Here is a 17,780-nt window from a genome sequence, read left to right on the forward strand (position 1 = left end):
CGGCCCAGGGGTTGGGGACCCCTGCTACAGAGCGGGTGGCCCTAGTTCAACCTGACGGGAAGTTAAACTACATCACATACGAAGGATTCTTGTGTTTTCTGTGCGGGGAGTTGTTTAGATTCTCACTCCACCCTACACGGGGAGTGTCCTGGTCCTTAGCTCATGATGAGGCAGCTGAAACACCCCTTCGAGAGAGGAGCCCACTGGGGGGACGGTAGGACACAGGCCACAGCTGGACCCGGCAGCCACTGACCTGAAAGCCCAGCCAGCTTCTGCTCCCTCCACCTCTGATGTTTCGAGAAGATGGGGGTGGGGTGGGGGCGCAAAGCACAAATTATCCGATCCCCCGCACCCTTTGATTAAAGCAGTTATAGTAAAAGCTTTGGCAGGAAGAGAAGGGACATCCTTGGTCCGAGCTGGGCAGAAGCAGGGATTGGGCGCTCCGGGTCAGATCCCCCAGCGTGGCTCAGCCTGGAGAACCGCGAGGTGGGCAGGCGCCCTCCAAATGACAGCGGCCACATCTCAGTGCATGGAGGACAGCGCAGGGCAGGGCAGGGGTGGGCGGGGCACAGGGCGCGAATGAGCCGGGCTGGCGTGAGCCTTACTGGAAGCTGCCATCTTCTGCACACTGGGGGACGTAGTCTGCCTGCTTCAGAAAGGCCTTTTCCCTCTGCAGCTCGCAGGGCCGAAGAGGTTGGGCATCCACCTGGTATTCTACAGAAAGGGAAGCGGCTCATCAGAGAGGGGCGTGGACTGGGTTCCAGGGACAAAGACGGGCACAGATGCTCTTCTGGGTTGTATTTCTATCATCGTCACCAACCGTCAAGCTCCAGCTTGCAATTCTGTGGCTACTCACACTTTCCCAAGAATGACATTAGCTCATTTAACCCTCAATGCTCCTGTGGGGCGGGGGCCGTATCTCCGTTTTGCCCATGTGGCATGAAGACCGGGACAAGCGAAAGTAACTCGCTCAAGGTCACACAGCTGGCAAAAGGATTCACAGTAAAGCTGCGGCTGCTCGTTCCCCCAGGCCCTGGTTGGGTGAGAACCCCACCGAGGAGGTGTTCGGAATTCCCCCGGCCACCCCTGCAGACGGAGCAGCTTCCTGGCACAGAGCCGGGGACGAACGAACGAGTAAATCCCGCTTGTCTTATTTTCCATTGAGAACGCGTGTAACATGCAGTTTACTCAGAAACCACAACCGCATCGGAAGGTAAGTGTCTCTGCTTCCTTTTCCAACAAGGAAGCTGAAGCTCAGACTGATCAGGGTCCCACAGGAAAGTGGCTGAGCCGCGGCCAGAACCGAGGTCTATGTCCCTGCGCAGGTAGATCTGTTTTATGACTAGCTGCTGACCACACGAACACGGCACGTGGGTAGCCTAGGCCTCGAAATAGCTAAGAGAATAAAGAATGTCGGTGTCGAAAATTTGCTAACGGGGCGGGTTGAGGGGAATTAGAATTAAATTAGGAAGATCTGTTTTCCTATCTTCTCTCCACCAACCACTGGCTCTGGGACCTCAGACAATTCCGCCCACCTCTCAGAACCTCTGTCTCTTCGCCTGTAAAGGAAAGAGCAAATAACCGACCTGGGGACGTCGCAGGGATTAAATGAGGTCACACATGTTGGAAGACCCAGGGGCAGAGCCTGGCTGCCTAGAGCTGGCCTGGGCGCTCCCTCTCCACCCCATGCTCCTTGGCTTCGTGCTGGGAACTCACCGAAGATGTTGGCGGCCACCAAGCTGGCGGAGCCCAGCAGGCTGAGTGCCCACAGGGCCAGGGCCATTGTTCCGGGCTCCTCCAGGGGTACAGGGGGAGAAGCCGCTGCCTGCCCCAGGCTCTGGCTGGGGAGCCTTTATAGGGCCGCTGGGCCCTCTCCCCCACCTGCAGGCACTCAGTGAAGCGGCACCTGCCCTGTTTGCTCTGCTGGTCACAAAGGGTCCTCACCTGTGCCTGCTCCCTCTGAGGACACTCATGTTTCCAGCAGGGGATGAAAATCTTGCTGAGGATACGCGGGGGCAGGCGTGGGTGGGGTGGCTTCAAACTTCATCTTCACACGGGAAAGCCAAAGCCACAGTGGCTGTGGGCAACGGGATCAGGGCCCTGGGAGAACAGCAAGCCCTCTCTCCCTCCCTCGCTTCTTCCCTCCCTCCCTTCCCTCCTTCCTTCTACCCATACTCTCATCTTAGAGCCCAAAGGTAGCAGACAGCACGCTAGGCAACGAGGGTATGGCGGAGTGAAAACAGAAGTCGTTAATGCAGAATGTAAGTATTTTAGCGAGGGACGCCAAATACACACGCACGTTCGTGTCCATATTTATCTTCCCCTTTCCCTCTGTGCAGGACGTCAGACATCGCCGACCTAAAGGGAGCAGGAACTGTGTCTCCCACACAAAGCCTGAACACCGGTGTATTTTCTCGCGCAAAGCCCACTTCCTTCCACCACTCTTGTCTCTGCATGGCATGGCAAAATCACCTCGTGCCCCTGAGCCCCGGCCTCTTCCTCTAGAAAACAGAAATAACAGGAGAAAAAGAACGTGTACCTCCTTGATAGGGTGGCCATAAGGGAATAAACGAGATATGGATGAGTATGTGCCCAAGAAATGCTAGCAGCTGTTACTCTTGATTTTCCCATGTTCGAATGGCATCGGGCCAGGGAATGACAGGTACACAGAAGAACTGCCCAGCAGGGCGATGGGCTAGTGACAGATTGGGAAGGGTGGTAGGTGAGCAGGGAGGACCTCGCTGAGGTCCTAGAAAGGAAGGGCGAGCGAGGATCTGGAGGGACATCGACCGAGGGAGAGGGGAGGGCAGGAGGACAGGCTGGGAGCTGGAGCACCTCTTCTCTGGAGAGGAAGGAGGAGACATAACCGTGGCACAGTGGACTGCACTACGCAGCAGGGTCGCTATGGATATTGCACGAGTTAACATCAGTAAAGCGCTTAAAACAGCGTTTGCATGTGAGTACCCAGCGTCGGCTACTATCGCTTTTTATTGTGTTTGTGATACAAACTATAGAAAGTATAGTTTGTAACTCAATCGTTATTTCAACTGACAGGATGTGGGATTAAAAATGGGTGAGAAATCCTGCTCTGTACACCCTTCCTGGAGACTCACACCCGCCTGTGGCTCCAACGTCGCCAGCGCCAGCACCAGCACCAGCCTCAGCCTCAGCCTCAGCTCTGTCTAGTTTCAGGCCCACTCTGCCCGGGTGCTCCACAGACACTTCAAATTCAGCACGTCCCAGAACAAACTCCCTAACGCTGCACCTTAACACGCTACTGCTGTCTCTCTGACAGCAAACCCGAGTGCCATCCTAAACCTCTGCCCTCAGCTCTCATCGGCTTCCGAATCCTACCAGCGAGCCCTAGCCCCACCCCGCCCCCGTCCCTGGGCACCGGCCCTCTTCTACCTCCTCACCTCTCCTGCCTCCTTCAGGCCCCAGCTCCAGACTAGCCGACCAGCACAGCCTGCTACCCGGCCTCCAGCCTCCAACCCTGGCCCTCGCCAGGCTGCTTCTCCAGCTGCAGGGGCAGGGGGTGGAGACCCAATCCTCAGATGTTCAGGAGGAGACACAGGCAGGTCTTGGAGACCACTCAGCGGTGGGGAGTAAGGGGCGTAACTAAATGAGACTTAGGTTTCAGGCCAAGATGATTTGAGATGTATTGGCATTTACTGGACAAGGAGACACAGAACTCTCCACACCTGCTCCCTGTCGCCCCCATGACACGGGCCGAGTTACACCCCATGCTATGGAGATGCCAGTGGCATCGCTTCACTATAATGATGCGATAAGCGTAGCCTTGTGCGGCCCCTGTCATTTCTCCCTTTCCGAAGCAGATGAGTTTTAGAAAATGTTGGACAGCGTTAGAGGTTCACCACAAACCGCACTCACTGAGCTTCTCGCTGCCCCGCAGGGCATGCGCAGAGCTTGCACAGGTCACCGGTGTGCTGAGTCACCCTCGCTGGCCTGGGCCCTGGGTAGCACAGGGCAGAATCGGCGCCTCCCGGCCGGTGCCAGCACAGCTCCGCTCCACTGGGTTGGGACAGTGGGGATGCTGGACTTAGGGCCAAACGCTGCGCGCGGTGCTCTGGGGACCCTGCCTTCATCTCCCTGGAATGCAGAACGCCAGGAGGGAGAGGAGGCGCAGACCATGAGCCGACTCCACGTCGGACCCCACCTGGAGAAGGGGCGATGCTCAGTCTGTGAGCGAGAGCTCCGTGGGCCGGAACCGCCAGGCTTCCTTCAGAACCAGCACAAGAGCACCCAGAAGGAGAGGTGCTTCTCTCCACCCGAGCAGCAAAGCGGAGAGCCTTGCGCCACACCAGGGCACGGCCGCCTCACCATGGAAGCTCTTTCTCATCGTGACTCAGCTCCTTGTGGCCACACGCACCTCATCGCCGCTGAGCTGGGGGACATGCCAGCTTCCACGGTAACTCTCGGTGGCAATGCCCTGGCCTAGTCGTCACCAACCCGCTCCTGGCTCAGGCCTCCACCTTTCTGGCGGGCTCTTCATCGTTAGCCCCGCGCTCCTCCCGCCCTCCTCGGCCCCAGACACAATCGTGACCTGTTTCCTCTCTGATACCAGCGTGCTGTATATAAGCGTCTGCTGAAGAACGGGGGGCAGGGAGAGCAGTTGGAATACAGAGGAGGAAACTGCTCCAAAACAAGCATCAGCTGCCACCCACCACAGAGAATCACTCACCGGGCATCTCTCCCCTCACCCGGCCACGCCGCGGCTGCAGATGGCTACTCCCCATCTCCCACGTGCCAGCGACCCAAAGCCACATCTCTCCTTCTCCCGGGTGGCCAGAGGAATCGTGGAAATTCCTGGTACTTGACTCCTGCTCCCCAAATGGTGGAAGACATGTTTTTCCCTATTTCTCCTGCTAACCGCAGCTCAAAACCCTGGGTGTTGTATATAAAATAAACAGAAGACAACACAGAGAGGTGGACAGAAGACAGCCAGACGGCAAAAAGCGAGATGGGAATATGTTCCTCAGAGTTCATTTTGCCTCGTTTATCTCCGACTAGGTGATGGAGAAGCAGCAACTTACAGATTCCGATAAGCTCAGACCCCCAAAAAGCCCCAAGAAGAGTCTCTTGGGCGGCCTGGCAAGGCAGAAATCTTTTAGACAGTACATGCCCTAGTCCAGCAAACATCACGGAAACTAACTGTGGCTCCGCCCCCACACCTGCTGGCAAAAGCAAACCGGGGAGCCTAGAATTGTACCCTTGCCAAGCTATAAGGAGGAACCCCAAGTCCCGTGCCAGGGTGCTGACACATAAGGCCGCACGAGGGGCCAGGACTTTCACCCTGGATGAGCAGTCAGGAGCCCCCATCTCTGTGGGGTCAGGGGAGCCCATGTGGGGAGCCCGACCTTTCAAGCCCACCCAGTGGCAATAAGGTGCTGCTCTTCCTTTCCCATGGGGCGGTATCAGGAGAGGACCCTCGCCACCATCCGGCAGCAAAGCCATCTCCCTGTGGAGTCAGTGGAGGCCACATGGGAGCAACAATAAGGCACCCTGACCCCCTCTCCCAGCCAGCACAGACCTAGTAAGGAGCCTAAACTCCCACCCCAGCCAGCATTAACGAGGTGCACATCCCTGCCAGGTGTCAGCGGAGGGGGACCGAGAACCTGGATTCCCATCCTCGCCTGGTGACAGTGAGGTGGCATCCCTCTTCCCCGCCACAGTGATGTCGGAAGGCTTCCACTGGAACAGAAAGTTGAAATGAGACCTCGAATGTCTTAACGTAACACCCAAACTGTCCAGATTTTGACCAAAAATCACTCATCTTACCAAGAACAAGGAGAGCATCAACTTGAATGAGAAAAGACAGATGCCAACACCAACATGATACAAATGTGACAATTATCTGACAAAGATTTTAAAGCAGTCATCGTAAAAATGCTTCAATGAGCCATAATGAACACGCTGAAATAAATTTAAAGAAACAGAAAGTTTCGGTAAAGAAATAGTTTCATCAAAGAAACAGAAGACGCAAAGAAGAACCACGTGGAAACTACAGAAAACATCAAATAACCCAATTTAAAAAAATAGTAGATGAACAAAAAATAGCCGCGTGAAAGAAACAGAGGAAAAACCCATGAACTTCAAAGACAAAGCAATAAAAATGACCCGACCTGAACAAGTAGACAGAAAATCAGCACGGATACAGAAAAAGGCAACCACACAATCAATAACAGAATGCAATCGACATTAATAGAAGACTCCACACAAGAGCAGAACACAAGTTCTTCTCAAGCGCTCATTGCATACATACTCAGAAAGACCGTATCTCGGGCCATAAAACAAACCTCAACAAATGTAAAAGAATTGCTACGTAGAGAGTCTGTTTCCTGACCACAATGGAATCGAACTAGAAATCAGTCCCAGAAAAACAACAGGAAAATGTCCAAACATTTGGCAACTAAACAACACACTTGTAAACATCCCATAGGTCGAATAAGTCACAAGAGAAATTTAAAAATATTGAACTAAATAAACACGTCTACACAACGTATCAGAATGTGCTGGGGCGCAGCTAAAGCAGGGCCGAGAGGGAGAGTCATAGCACAATGTTTACATTAGACAAAAGGGAAAGGTGCCCACCAACCGGTCACCACGACAGCCCTGGAAAAGTAAGGGCTGGGACTAGAGGCCAAGCCCCTTAGGGAAAAATCCCTTCCCATGGACTGAAAATGAGACACGTATTCTCCTTCGAACAGTGTCCAACATTTCCCCTCCCCACATACTGCTTGTAAGCGTTAAAAGCAGAATGGCTAACTCGGGAGAGAGAACAACCTGCCATCAAAGCAGTCCTACCCCCATCTCCAGGAGAGCCCAGTATAAGTGTCAGCTGTGCAACCTTAAACAAACTGCTTAATCTCTCCGAGCCCCAATTTCCTCATCTATAAAAATGTGATGTTATTCCTGCCCAAACTTATAGGGTGATGTGATGACTAAGTAAATTAATAAAGATGCATCATACAGTGCCTGGAATACAATAAACACTCAATATTTTTCTTGCAAAAATGAGTGAATGTTCCAAAGGTGGCAGTCTTATTTAAGATACATGTCTTTCCCTTCAATATATATTTCAAACCTCTTAATTTCTGGTTCCTCTTTGAGCCCAGTGTGCCACACCGAAGATGGATGTATCTGGCGAAACCTCAGTCGCTAGCTCAGCTGGCAGCCATGCATAATCCCATCCCACCGTGGCTACTGTCCTGGATGCTGGTCCCAGAATTTTGCAGCCTTCTGAAACCTTAACTTTGAAAATGTTTCCTCCTCATCTCCAAAATTTCTTTCAGCCCGAGAATCATCCTCATTGAATGACTCTTGAGTCAATCAGCTCCCTGAGGCTTTGGACGGCCGTGGCTGCAGGGGAATGGGGAAACCAACCGCCCGTGCTCCTGACGCACCGCACATCTGCATTTTTGACGATCTCACATCTTGGGTGGTATCTGCTTTGCTACGTCATTTTCCGCAGTTGAGAACTACGATGCTGACGTCTTATTTTCCGCTGTGGTTCCGCTCTGGCTTTCAGCAAGGCTCTGGCTATTTTTTAATAGTTCTAACAGCTTTTTAGGTCACTCTTTTCTTCCCCGATTCACAATGAGCTGGTTTTGTTTGCTAGATTTGAGCCTTTCTTCTTTTCTCCTTATGGAAAAAAATAATATATTTTTAAACATTTGCCTCTAGATTTTTTTTTTTTTTTTCCTTTTGGGTCTCTCAGATTGGAAGAGATAAAATCAGCAAACTCTGGGACTGCCAAAAGCATCACTTATTCAAACCTATCTTGTCTGCTGCCACTTCCTCAACTGTCACAGTCAAGGCATTCCACCATCTGATCAAGAAACCAGACATGGATGCTATCTTGTTTTGCCTGGCTTCCTTTCAATAGATCTCTGTGTGCCTTACTTTAGCGTCACCATTCCATGTGTCTCAGGCATGTTCCTTCAGAGCATAAGTAATATCTGTATCTCCACCTTTGTATGAAGGTGCCTGCCTCACCTTGACACTCACTGAGAGATCTCGGAGTGTTCTAGGCTGGTCTTCCTGGTCCAATCTTCTCCTAAGAGTCTAGAGCCTCTTTTAGCATCCCATACAGAAGTCCATTCAAGGGACGGTCGGTCCCCCTCACTCTATCAGCTCTATCCACGGCTTCACGGTGGAGCTTCTCCATAGTCCCCTGACCCGAGCTCTGTCTCTCTCTGGAGGAATCCAACAACAGAGAGCCAAGATCTTGGCGTGCAGCGTGGTCCCATCTTCTCAAGTCAGCTCCGAGATGGTCACAATTAAGATGTTTCTGGCCTCTCTAGTGTCTCTTTTCAAAGCGACTGTATCTCCCCTGTAACCCCATTTCCCACTCGGGTCAGCCTACCCTGGCCTTCGGAGCCCCATTTTCTGTTTGAAACGTGGCCAGTCTGCCTTCTAAGATCTCAGATAACCCCCTAAGCATCGCTCTCCTTTTAAAGCTTGTTTTCAATCTTCCAACTCCTGTGCTGACTGTGACAAGGAAGCACCCTTTTCCAAAGGCTGCATTTCCTCTTTGATCTTCTGGGGGAGCCTGACTCGAGACTGTTTCAAGGATGGAACTTTGAATTGCCTGTGGGTTTGTAATAATTTTACTGAATTCTTTTCTTTCTCAGATTAAAAAAAAAAAGAAAAGCATATTATAATTATCCTCTCACGTTGCTTTTTCTTTAGTTTTTTAATTAATAGACTTTGTGATTTGAGATTTACAGAAAAATTGAGCACATAATACAGAAAGTTCCCATATACCCTTTTTTCCACACTCGGCTTCCCTGTTATTAACATCTTGAGTTAATGTGGCACATTTGTTACAATGGATGAACCAACGTTTATACATTATTATTAGCTAAAGTTCACAGTTTACATTATATTTCATTCTTCGTGTCCTAGTTTTTTCTTTCATTTTTTATTTTGAAATATTTTTCGGCTTATCCAAACGTTGAAATAGAAGCACAGAGTTGCCCATTACTCTTTAATCAATTTCACCTGATGTTTACATCTTACGTAACCATATTGGAATTATCAAAACTGAGAAACTGTCATCAGTACAATGCTATTAACTACACTACAGACCTTGATAAAATTTTACCAGTTTTTCGACTAATATCCTTTTTTTTTTTCCTGTTCCAGGATCCAACCCAGGAACTTACATTTCATTTACCTGTAAGGTCTCCTTAGTCTCCTGCAATGTGCAACAACATGACCATGATATGTGTAAGTTTGCTGTTTTTTCTTTAAATATCATTATTGAGATATAATTCACATACCTTAAAATTCACCTATTTAGTGTACAATTCAATGACTTTAGTATATTCATGTAATTGTCCATGGACCACACTTTATTTTGGAACCTTTTAATACCCAAAAAAGAAACCCCCCATCTGTTGGTCATCATCCCCAAATTTCACCAAGCTCCTAGTCCTAAGCAACCGCTAATCTACTTTCTGTCTCTATAGATTTTCTTATTCTGGACATTTCATGTAAATAGAATCATATAATATGTGGTCTTTTGTGATTATCGGCTTTCATTTAGCACATTGCTTTCAAGGTTCATGTATGTTGTACCATGTATCAATACTTCATTTCTTTTTATTGCCGAATCATATAGATATACAACATTTTATTTATCCATTCATCAGTTGATGGACATTTGGGTTCTTTCTACTTTTTGACCATTATGAATAACACTGATGTAAACATTTGTGTACAAGTCTCTATGTAGATGTATGTTTTCACCTATCTTGGATATATCAATATCAGAAAACAGATTTTAAGACAAGGAGTATTGCTAGAGGTAAAGGAATGTTTCATAATGATAAAAGGGTTACTAGGAATATAAAAAACTATAAATACACACACATACACACACTACACTACACACACATGGGCCCAAAAGACATAATGTAAAAACTGACTGAATTGTAAAGAGAAACAGACAATTCAATAGTTTTAGCTGGAGGTTTCAATATCTCTTTCTCAATTATTGATATCAAACTAGAGAAAAAAATCAGTAAGGGTAAGAGACATCAGAAAAAGTCTTAACCAATTTGATCTGACAATTATGGCACACTCCGCCCAACAAAAATAAAATACACATTCTTTTCAAGTATACGTGGATATGCTATGCCTTAAAACAAGACTTAATAAACGAGGAAAGACTGAAGTCATACAAAGATGTTCTCTAACTATAGTGAAATAAAATTAGAAGTCAGTAACAAAATGAAATGTGGGAAGTCCCCACGTATTTGGAAATTAAGCGCTTTGAAATAATCCACAGTCAATTAAAAAATCACAATTAGAAAATTGGAATTAGAAAATACTTTGAGCTGAATGAAAACAAACATATCAAAATATATGATATGCAGTTAAATCAGTGCTTAGAGAAAAATTTACAACTTTAAATGCTCATATTAAAAAAAAAGTTCTAAGATCAATAATATCTCCTATCTTAAGAAGCTAAAGGAAAGACTTATCCAAAATAAGTAGAAGGAAGAAAGAATAAAAGAAACATAAAACAACGCGCCCCCCCCCCCAAAAAAAATAAAGCAATAGTTTGTTTCTGGAAAAGGCGAACAAAATCGAAAATCCTCTATGTGACTGATGTGGAGTGGGGGGAATAGAGGAGAAAAGGAAGAGATACTAATAGAAAAATCCAGAATGAAAGAGGTGACATCACTATAGACCATATAGAAATTAAAAGAATTATAAGGGACAATTATAAAAAACACAATTTGTTAGGCAATTTAACAAAACGAACAAATTCCTAGAAAGATACAAACTTCAAAAAGAAGCTCAAAATCTAAATATTGAAATTCTGAAATCAAAGAACTGAATGGAACTATACTGATTAAGGAAATTGAATAAGTAATTAAAAATCTTTCCACAATGAAAAGGCTAATACCAAATGGCTTCACTGGTGAATTCTGAAGAATAAGCAAAATAGAAAGAATAAATAATACTAAGTCCATATAAAGTATTCCAGAAAATGGAGAAGGAAACACTCCCCCAATTCATTTAATGAAGCCAATATTACCTTGATATCAAAACCAGACAAAAATATCAAAAGTAAACTATAGAACAATATCCTTTATGAATACAGACACAAAAATCTTTGCAATGTATTAGCAAATCGAGTTCAGCAATACATAAAATGGATTATACATTATAACCAAGTAGGGCTTATTCTGGGAATGCAAGGTTAGTTTAATCTCTAAAAGAATTAATGTAATATTAAAAGAAAAAATTCAAAATTTATAGGACCGTCTCAATAGAAACTAAAAAAATCATTTGACAAAATCCCAAACCTATTTATAATAAAAACTCTCAAAAAACTCATGGAAGGTAACTTTCTCGATCTAATAAAAGGCATGTACTAAAAACTTATAGATAACATCTTTAAAGGCGAAAGCCTTAAAATGCCCTCTCCTTGGGAAACAAGGCAAGGTGTCCACTCTCATCACTTCTATCCATAGTGTACTGGATATTCTTGCCTGTGCAATAATGCAAGGAAAAGTAATAAAAGGCATACATATCAGTAAGGAATAAGTAAAGCTGTCTTTATTCATTGAAAATAGGATACTGTACATAGAAAATATCAGGGAATATATAAAAATTCAAGGACTAATAAATGAATTTAATAATGTTATAGGATATAAGATTTTAAAAATCAATTTTATTTGTATTCTAGTAATTAAAGATCGGAAAGCAAAATTGAGAAGACAGTTTCATTTACATCACTTAGAATACTTAGAAATAAATTTAATAAAATAAATGCAAAATCTGAACACTGAAAACTACAAAACATTGCTGAGAGAAAAAAAATACAGAAATCATAAACAACTAGAGAAACATACCATGCTCTCGGATCAAGACTCAGTAGTGTTAAGTTAGCAACTGATCATTAGATTTGGTGTATTCTTGTCAAAACGCCAGCAGATTTTTAAAAGAAGTTGACAATCTTAAAAATTTTATGAAAATGCCAAAAACCTAGACTTGGCAAGAACATGAGAGGAATCACACTACCTGATTCAAAACCTTACTGTAAAGCCACAATAAAAAATTTATAATTTTTTAGGTCTACTTCTGGATTCTGGATTCTGTATCATTAAAATATATCTCTATTTTTATGCCATTTCTATACTGTATTGATTACTGCAGCTTGATGGTAAGCACCCAAGTCAGAAATTGTATGTCCTTCAACTTTGTTCTTCTTTTTCAAAATTGTTTAGGCTATTCTAGGTCTATTTGAAAAAGTCTGCTGGGATTTTCATTGGGATTGCATTATCTCTACAGGTCAGTTTTGGGAGAACTGACATTTCAACAGTATTGTCTTCCAATCTATGCTCTTGGTGTGTTTCTACTCATTTATTCTAAACATCGTTTTGTAGTTTTCTGTGTAAAAGTACTGAGTATACTTTTCTAAAGTCATCCCTAAGTATCCATATACTTAATTCTATTTTATTCCACTAAAATAGAATTTTTAATTCTATTGAAATGCTATTTTTTAAACCCCAATTTCCAGTAGCTCATGGCTTATGTACAGAAATATTAGTTCAGTAGCATTTTTGGTGGATTCGACTTTCTCATGTACACACGTCACCTGCAGATGCTTCCTTCCTTTATTGCTCGGGGCCATATTGAATAGCAGGACCTCCACATCAGTGTTGGATAGCATTTATAACTAACATTAGTGAACGCTCTGGCTTTGTTCTTTACCTTGGGAAGGAAAATGCTCATTTACCATTATGATGTTAAAGATTTTCTTGGCAGATGACCTTTACGGTTATGAAAATTCCTGTCTATTCATTAGTTTTTACTTATGAATGGATGCTGCAATTTGTGCAATGCTTTTTCTTTATTCACAATTTTTATATATTATTACATTGATTTTTGCATATTAAACTAACTTTGCATTCCTGTGGGATACCCAACTTGATCTTGATACACTGTTCTTACTGTGTATTATTGCATTTGCAATGCTAGTATTTTCGCTGAGCATTTTGCGTCTATAATCGAGAGGGATAGATGTTGGTTTATACTTTTTTTTCCTGATGTTATCTTCTCCTGGTGCTGGCCATGAGGTCAAAGTTGGTCTCACAAAAGTGAGTGTTTCTCTCGTCTCAATTTTCTGCCAAGGTTTGTGTACAAGTGAGAAAATCTACTACATACGATTTTCAACTTCATAATTTTCCTTAAACATTTGACAGAATTCACATTGAAGCCCGAAGTTTTGAGGGAATGTTTTAAATTGCAAATTCAATTTAATTTTTTCGAGTTGTTTTAGTTAACGTGCATTTTTAAAGAACTGTTTCATTTCAGGTAAGCTGGCAAATTTATTCGAATAGTTTTTCATAATATTCCTTTTGAAAATTGTCTGTGGGATATAGTTATGCTCCATTTTCCATTCTAATTTTTGATGTCTTACCTAATTTTATTGTTCTGTTCAAAGAATTAGCTTTTGGGTTATATTGATGCTTCCCTATTCTGTTTAATAGTTCACTGATTACAGCACATTTCCTCCCTTTTCTACTTGTTTTGGTTTTAAATTGTTTTCTCTAGCTTTTTAATCTTAGCTCAGTGGTTTTGTGCCTTTCTTTTTAATATAAACATTTAATGCTATAAATTCTCCCGTGCATTTTAGCATATTTTGATTTTCAAGTATAAGTATTTTCTAATTTTACTTGAATTTTTTCTTTGATTCGTGTTATTTACAAGAATATTTTCCAAACTATTTGGGTTTTTCCAGATCTTTCTAACTTTACATTGTCATCAGAGCATACAAGATTTCAATTAAATTCATTGAGACCTGTTTTATAGCCTAGTGTTACAGTCCACTTTTTAAGTGTTCCATGTGCACTTGACTAGAACATTTGTATTCTTATGTTGATGAGTGGAATGTTCTACAAACGTTCATTTGGTCGATTTGAGGGTTCATTTTTTTCAAGTCCTCTATATCCTGGTTTTCTGTACTTGTTCTATTAGTGCTAAAGGAGGGTTGAAATCTTCAATAATTATGGATTTTTTGTTTTCTATTCTATGGTATTCGTGTTCCCTCCATATATTCCCTTCATATATTCTATTATGAAGCCTATTAATATATTTTGAAATTACAATTTACTATTTTTTGTGGGCAAAAATATGAGAGAATGACAAAGACCTGTAAGATAACATTTTATCGGGACGTAAAATAAAAAGGCAAAAAAAAATATATATAAAAATAAGTAAAATTTCCAAATATCAAGAAAAATCTTGGTTGTGTATTTTTAAAATAGATGTTAAATAGCAAAAGTATATTCATTCTATTGCATATATTTTTAAATGATAGGTTGATTTTTAATATGCCAACATTTACAAATTGAAAATCACACCCTTTGCCATTGTTTAAATTTATAATTTCAAATGGCAGAATCCAAAGTCCTATTGCCCATAGCAGTGTCCTCAACTGTGCATATATTGGCTTTTTCCGCCCCCCGAATTCCCCTCTCTCCAACCTCCTTGGATGCGCTAGGAAGTAAACTAAGTACATTAAGTCTCGTCTCCAGCTCTACTTGCAGGGGTACCCAAAGACAACACATACCAGGAGGAAAGTATAATTTGTCAAAACTCCCGTATAGACGTCATTCAAAGACCACTTTAACATACCTAATCTATTTCCCCCAAATCACTCCACCTACAAGTCTAATTATCTTTCTTCTTTTGCCTCTTTGGGTCCTTGTACTACTTGATATTACCTGTCTCGTTGAAAACTATGGCTTTTATATTTCCATTAGCCTACAGACTTTGATCTTAATTCCATACGTAGCCACAAAACTTAAGGGCTAGCACACAGATGACAATCTATCGTCTACTACATACGATTTTCAACTTCATAATTTAATCACTTCTAGACACTTTATTTGCTTCACTTCTCAAGGTTCTAAGTTAGATAAGGAAATAGATAAGGAAATCAAAGCTCAGAGAGATCATTGCTAGAAATCGTCAGAGTGAGAACTTGAGCAGAGGATGGCGAAGTTCAAGCCTGTGCTACGACATAAACCATCATTCACGGATGTAGTTCATCCGCAGCCCGGCACAATGCAAGATGTTCTAAGAGGCCTCGATAATGGATTGCTTCTCTTAGAAGGAGAAGTTGAAGCTTGAAGACTTGTCTGGGTTTGTAGAGACACAACAGAGAATTTTCCAAAAGATGGAAATTATGTGAAGGCAAGAGAAGGAAACAGTCGTCTACCCAACAGTAAGGCTATATTTACGGGAATCTGAGAGCTGGGCACAATGAAAAAGGTACAGATTACACAGACCGGATTCTAAACAGGAAGTCAACAGAGGTTTTGAGCAGAAAGCTGAAATGACAAGGAAGCTGAAATCCACCTGCTTCAGAAAAGACTGCGAGGGCGCATCGTACAGGGTTTGCATCCTGAACCCGCCACTTAAGTCTTATCCAGGGTCAGTTTCCGGATGTCTAATCCTCAGTCTTCTCATCCCAAAAGACCTTCCCGTCTGCCCTGTCTTACAAAAGAACCAAATTAGGCACCGTGGGTGCCTGAGCATTCCCTGGCACAGAGCAGGCCCTGACTGAGAGTGATCCGCTAGGCTGGAAGTGACCACTGTGAATTAGAGTGAAGACGAAGTTGAAATTTCAGAGGCCGGTAGTAATACCTCCAGGACATGATTTTGATGAAGAAGGGCGGACTACCGGTGAGAGGGAGAATCAGGAAGCACACGCCATTCGCTCTGCGGAACCGGCACACCTACCAGTGACATCAACCTGGGGGGAGCCTGCAAGTTTGGGGCCGGGGCTCGTAGGGTCATGTTATTAGTGGAGAGAGGGAAGCTGCCACGGGATCCTGGCGGCTGGAGGGGAAATGAGGTGCTTTTTAACGCGTGGCACGTGAACATCAGAGAGGAGATATGTCAGTGGAAATGAGCCTTAGGAAAAAGGGCTTTACCTGAAATTACGAGAATAATCAACTTCCCTAAAAGAGGGCATAACCCCTCAGTTTGAAAAGAACTGGTCGTTAGGACCACGCACCAGTATGAGGAAGGACAAAGTACATTCATCAGTAACAGACTGAGTCTGGTCCCTCCCGACTGATGCTCGTTCTAGTCTGTCTGGGTAGCAACGAGGAGTTACCTTTTCAAGAAACACCCTCTTCTAGTTTACTGCTTTTATTTAAATATACATACTTATCGTTTTTACATAAGACTAAGTGGAAAGAAAATCACCTCATCTGAAGCCTTGCACAAGACTTCTCAAAAACCAATTCGCTCTCTTAAATAAAGAACTCTAAGCCCACTAGTTGCTAAAAGGCTTCACTCGATGATACATTCTGTATTAAATGAACATGTACAAATAATTTGACACGGATTTACTTTAAAAATGTAAATTTAAAAATTCCGACTTCCAATTCATATACACAGAAACAGAACAAAAAGTTTAGCAATCTAACTATTAATGGAACCTCCAGTTTGCTGGCTGCCAACAAGTAAAGTGATCTAATTTGCAGATATTATGAAAACAAACACACATTCATTTAACCACGGTCACAGGGATTGAGATGAGAGCTGCTGGGTACGAAGGGCCTTGTGTGTGGCAACAGCCCTCCTTCTGGATTAAGGAGGCCGTCTGCTCCATTTCTGAAAAGAAGATATTAACTCAACGTCTGGAATTTAGCCACAATAGGGAAGAGATTAGAGCTATTATTTTAAAACACAAATGAAAAGATACAGTATCAATCTTGAAGTAGAGACATTAGCAAATTTACTCCACACATGGAATATAGGCACTATTCACTTTAATAAGCAAGTGTAAGCATCACCCCATAATATCACCCTCCTAAAGCTTTCCATTTCTCCGTGAGATCTTTGACAATGTTAATGGATCACAAGTGAAAACACAGGACTGTTTTCTACGTTGGCTGATCTTTGGCACATCTGTCAAGCTGGAGAATCTCAAAAGGCAAGAAAAATTCCTAATGACCGTTGTGCATATTCGCTTAATCATCTTTACATCAAAATATAAGGCCGCAAAAAGGCAAGCTGAAATTTTAAGATATGTGGAATAGTTTTAATAAAGAGTTTTACATACAGTACCTTACATATAGAACAGTGTGTTTGCAAATTTAAATAATCTGAATGTACAGTGGCATGTATTCTTATCAAAGATAAATTCAAGTTTACTGTCTATCAGTTCTAAAATGCATTTATACAGACTGCTAGAACTGATAAACAGAATGAGGCATAAAATATTCAAGTGTTATATGTCATCAAAGAGCCTCCTCTTAACAGTTTTTTTCCCCTTTTTAAAAAAGTTTCAAAACCTGTACATACGTTTTTAATTTTAAAAACAGTCTGTTAAAAGGTAACATTTCATGTTAACCATCAGTTCTTAGAGTCTATCGTAATAAAACTAGATATGTGTAGATATAAATATGTGTAGGTTATGTACATATGTACGTCGAGTGTTTGTTTCAAACAGGCATCCACACTCACGCAGACCGCGCACGCAGCACGGGGCGCACACGGCTCACGGGGCACTGCAGACCGGAGGACCTGGGCTTGAAATCCAGCAAGAGCTAGCACAGCAACTTAGTTGCCTTTGGTTTCAGGAACGTGTCCATTTGTGATTGAAGCGAAACGTTTTGAGTGTGCATGTAGTTTTTAAAAAATAAAATTCATCTTCAGAAATGAAGGTTTTCCAGTATTCTACTACCAACAGTTTAAAATCCAGAGCCACAAATTCTTTC

General features: G+C 43.2%; 1 protein-coding gene across 1 annotated transcript in view; it reads right to left on the minus strand.

Moving 5' to 3' along the window:
* Window positions 1-1,783, minus strand: part of LOC105301243 (thyroglobulin) — a gene marked incomplete at its 3' end in the record, with an annotated part of 20,543 nt that extends 18,760 nt beyond the window's left edge. Inside the window, exons 1-2 of the mRNA XM_011373824.1 lie at window positions 1,717-1,783; window positions 606-714 (exon numbers count right to left, since the gene is read on the minus strand). Of these exons, the coding sequence (XP_011372126.1) occupies window positions 606-714; window positions 1,717-1,783 (176 nt within the window). The remainder of the gene's footprint in view (window positions 1-605; window positions 715-1,716) is intronic.
* Window positions 1,784-17,780: the final 15,997 nt, after the last annotated feature.

This window comes from Pteropus vampyrus, unplaced genomic scaffold (genome assembly GCF_000151845.1).
Source record: "Pteropus vampyrus isolate Shadow unplaced genomic scaffold, Pvam_2.0 Scaffold232, whole genome shotgun sequence".
NCBI lineage: Eukaryota > Metazoa > Chordata > Mammalia > Chiroptera > Pteropodidae > Pteropus > Pteropus vampyrus.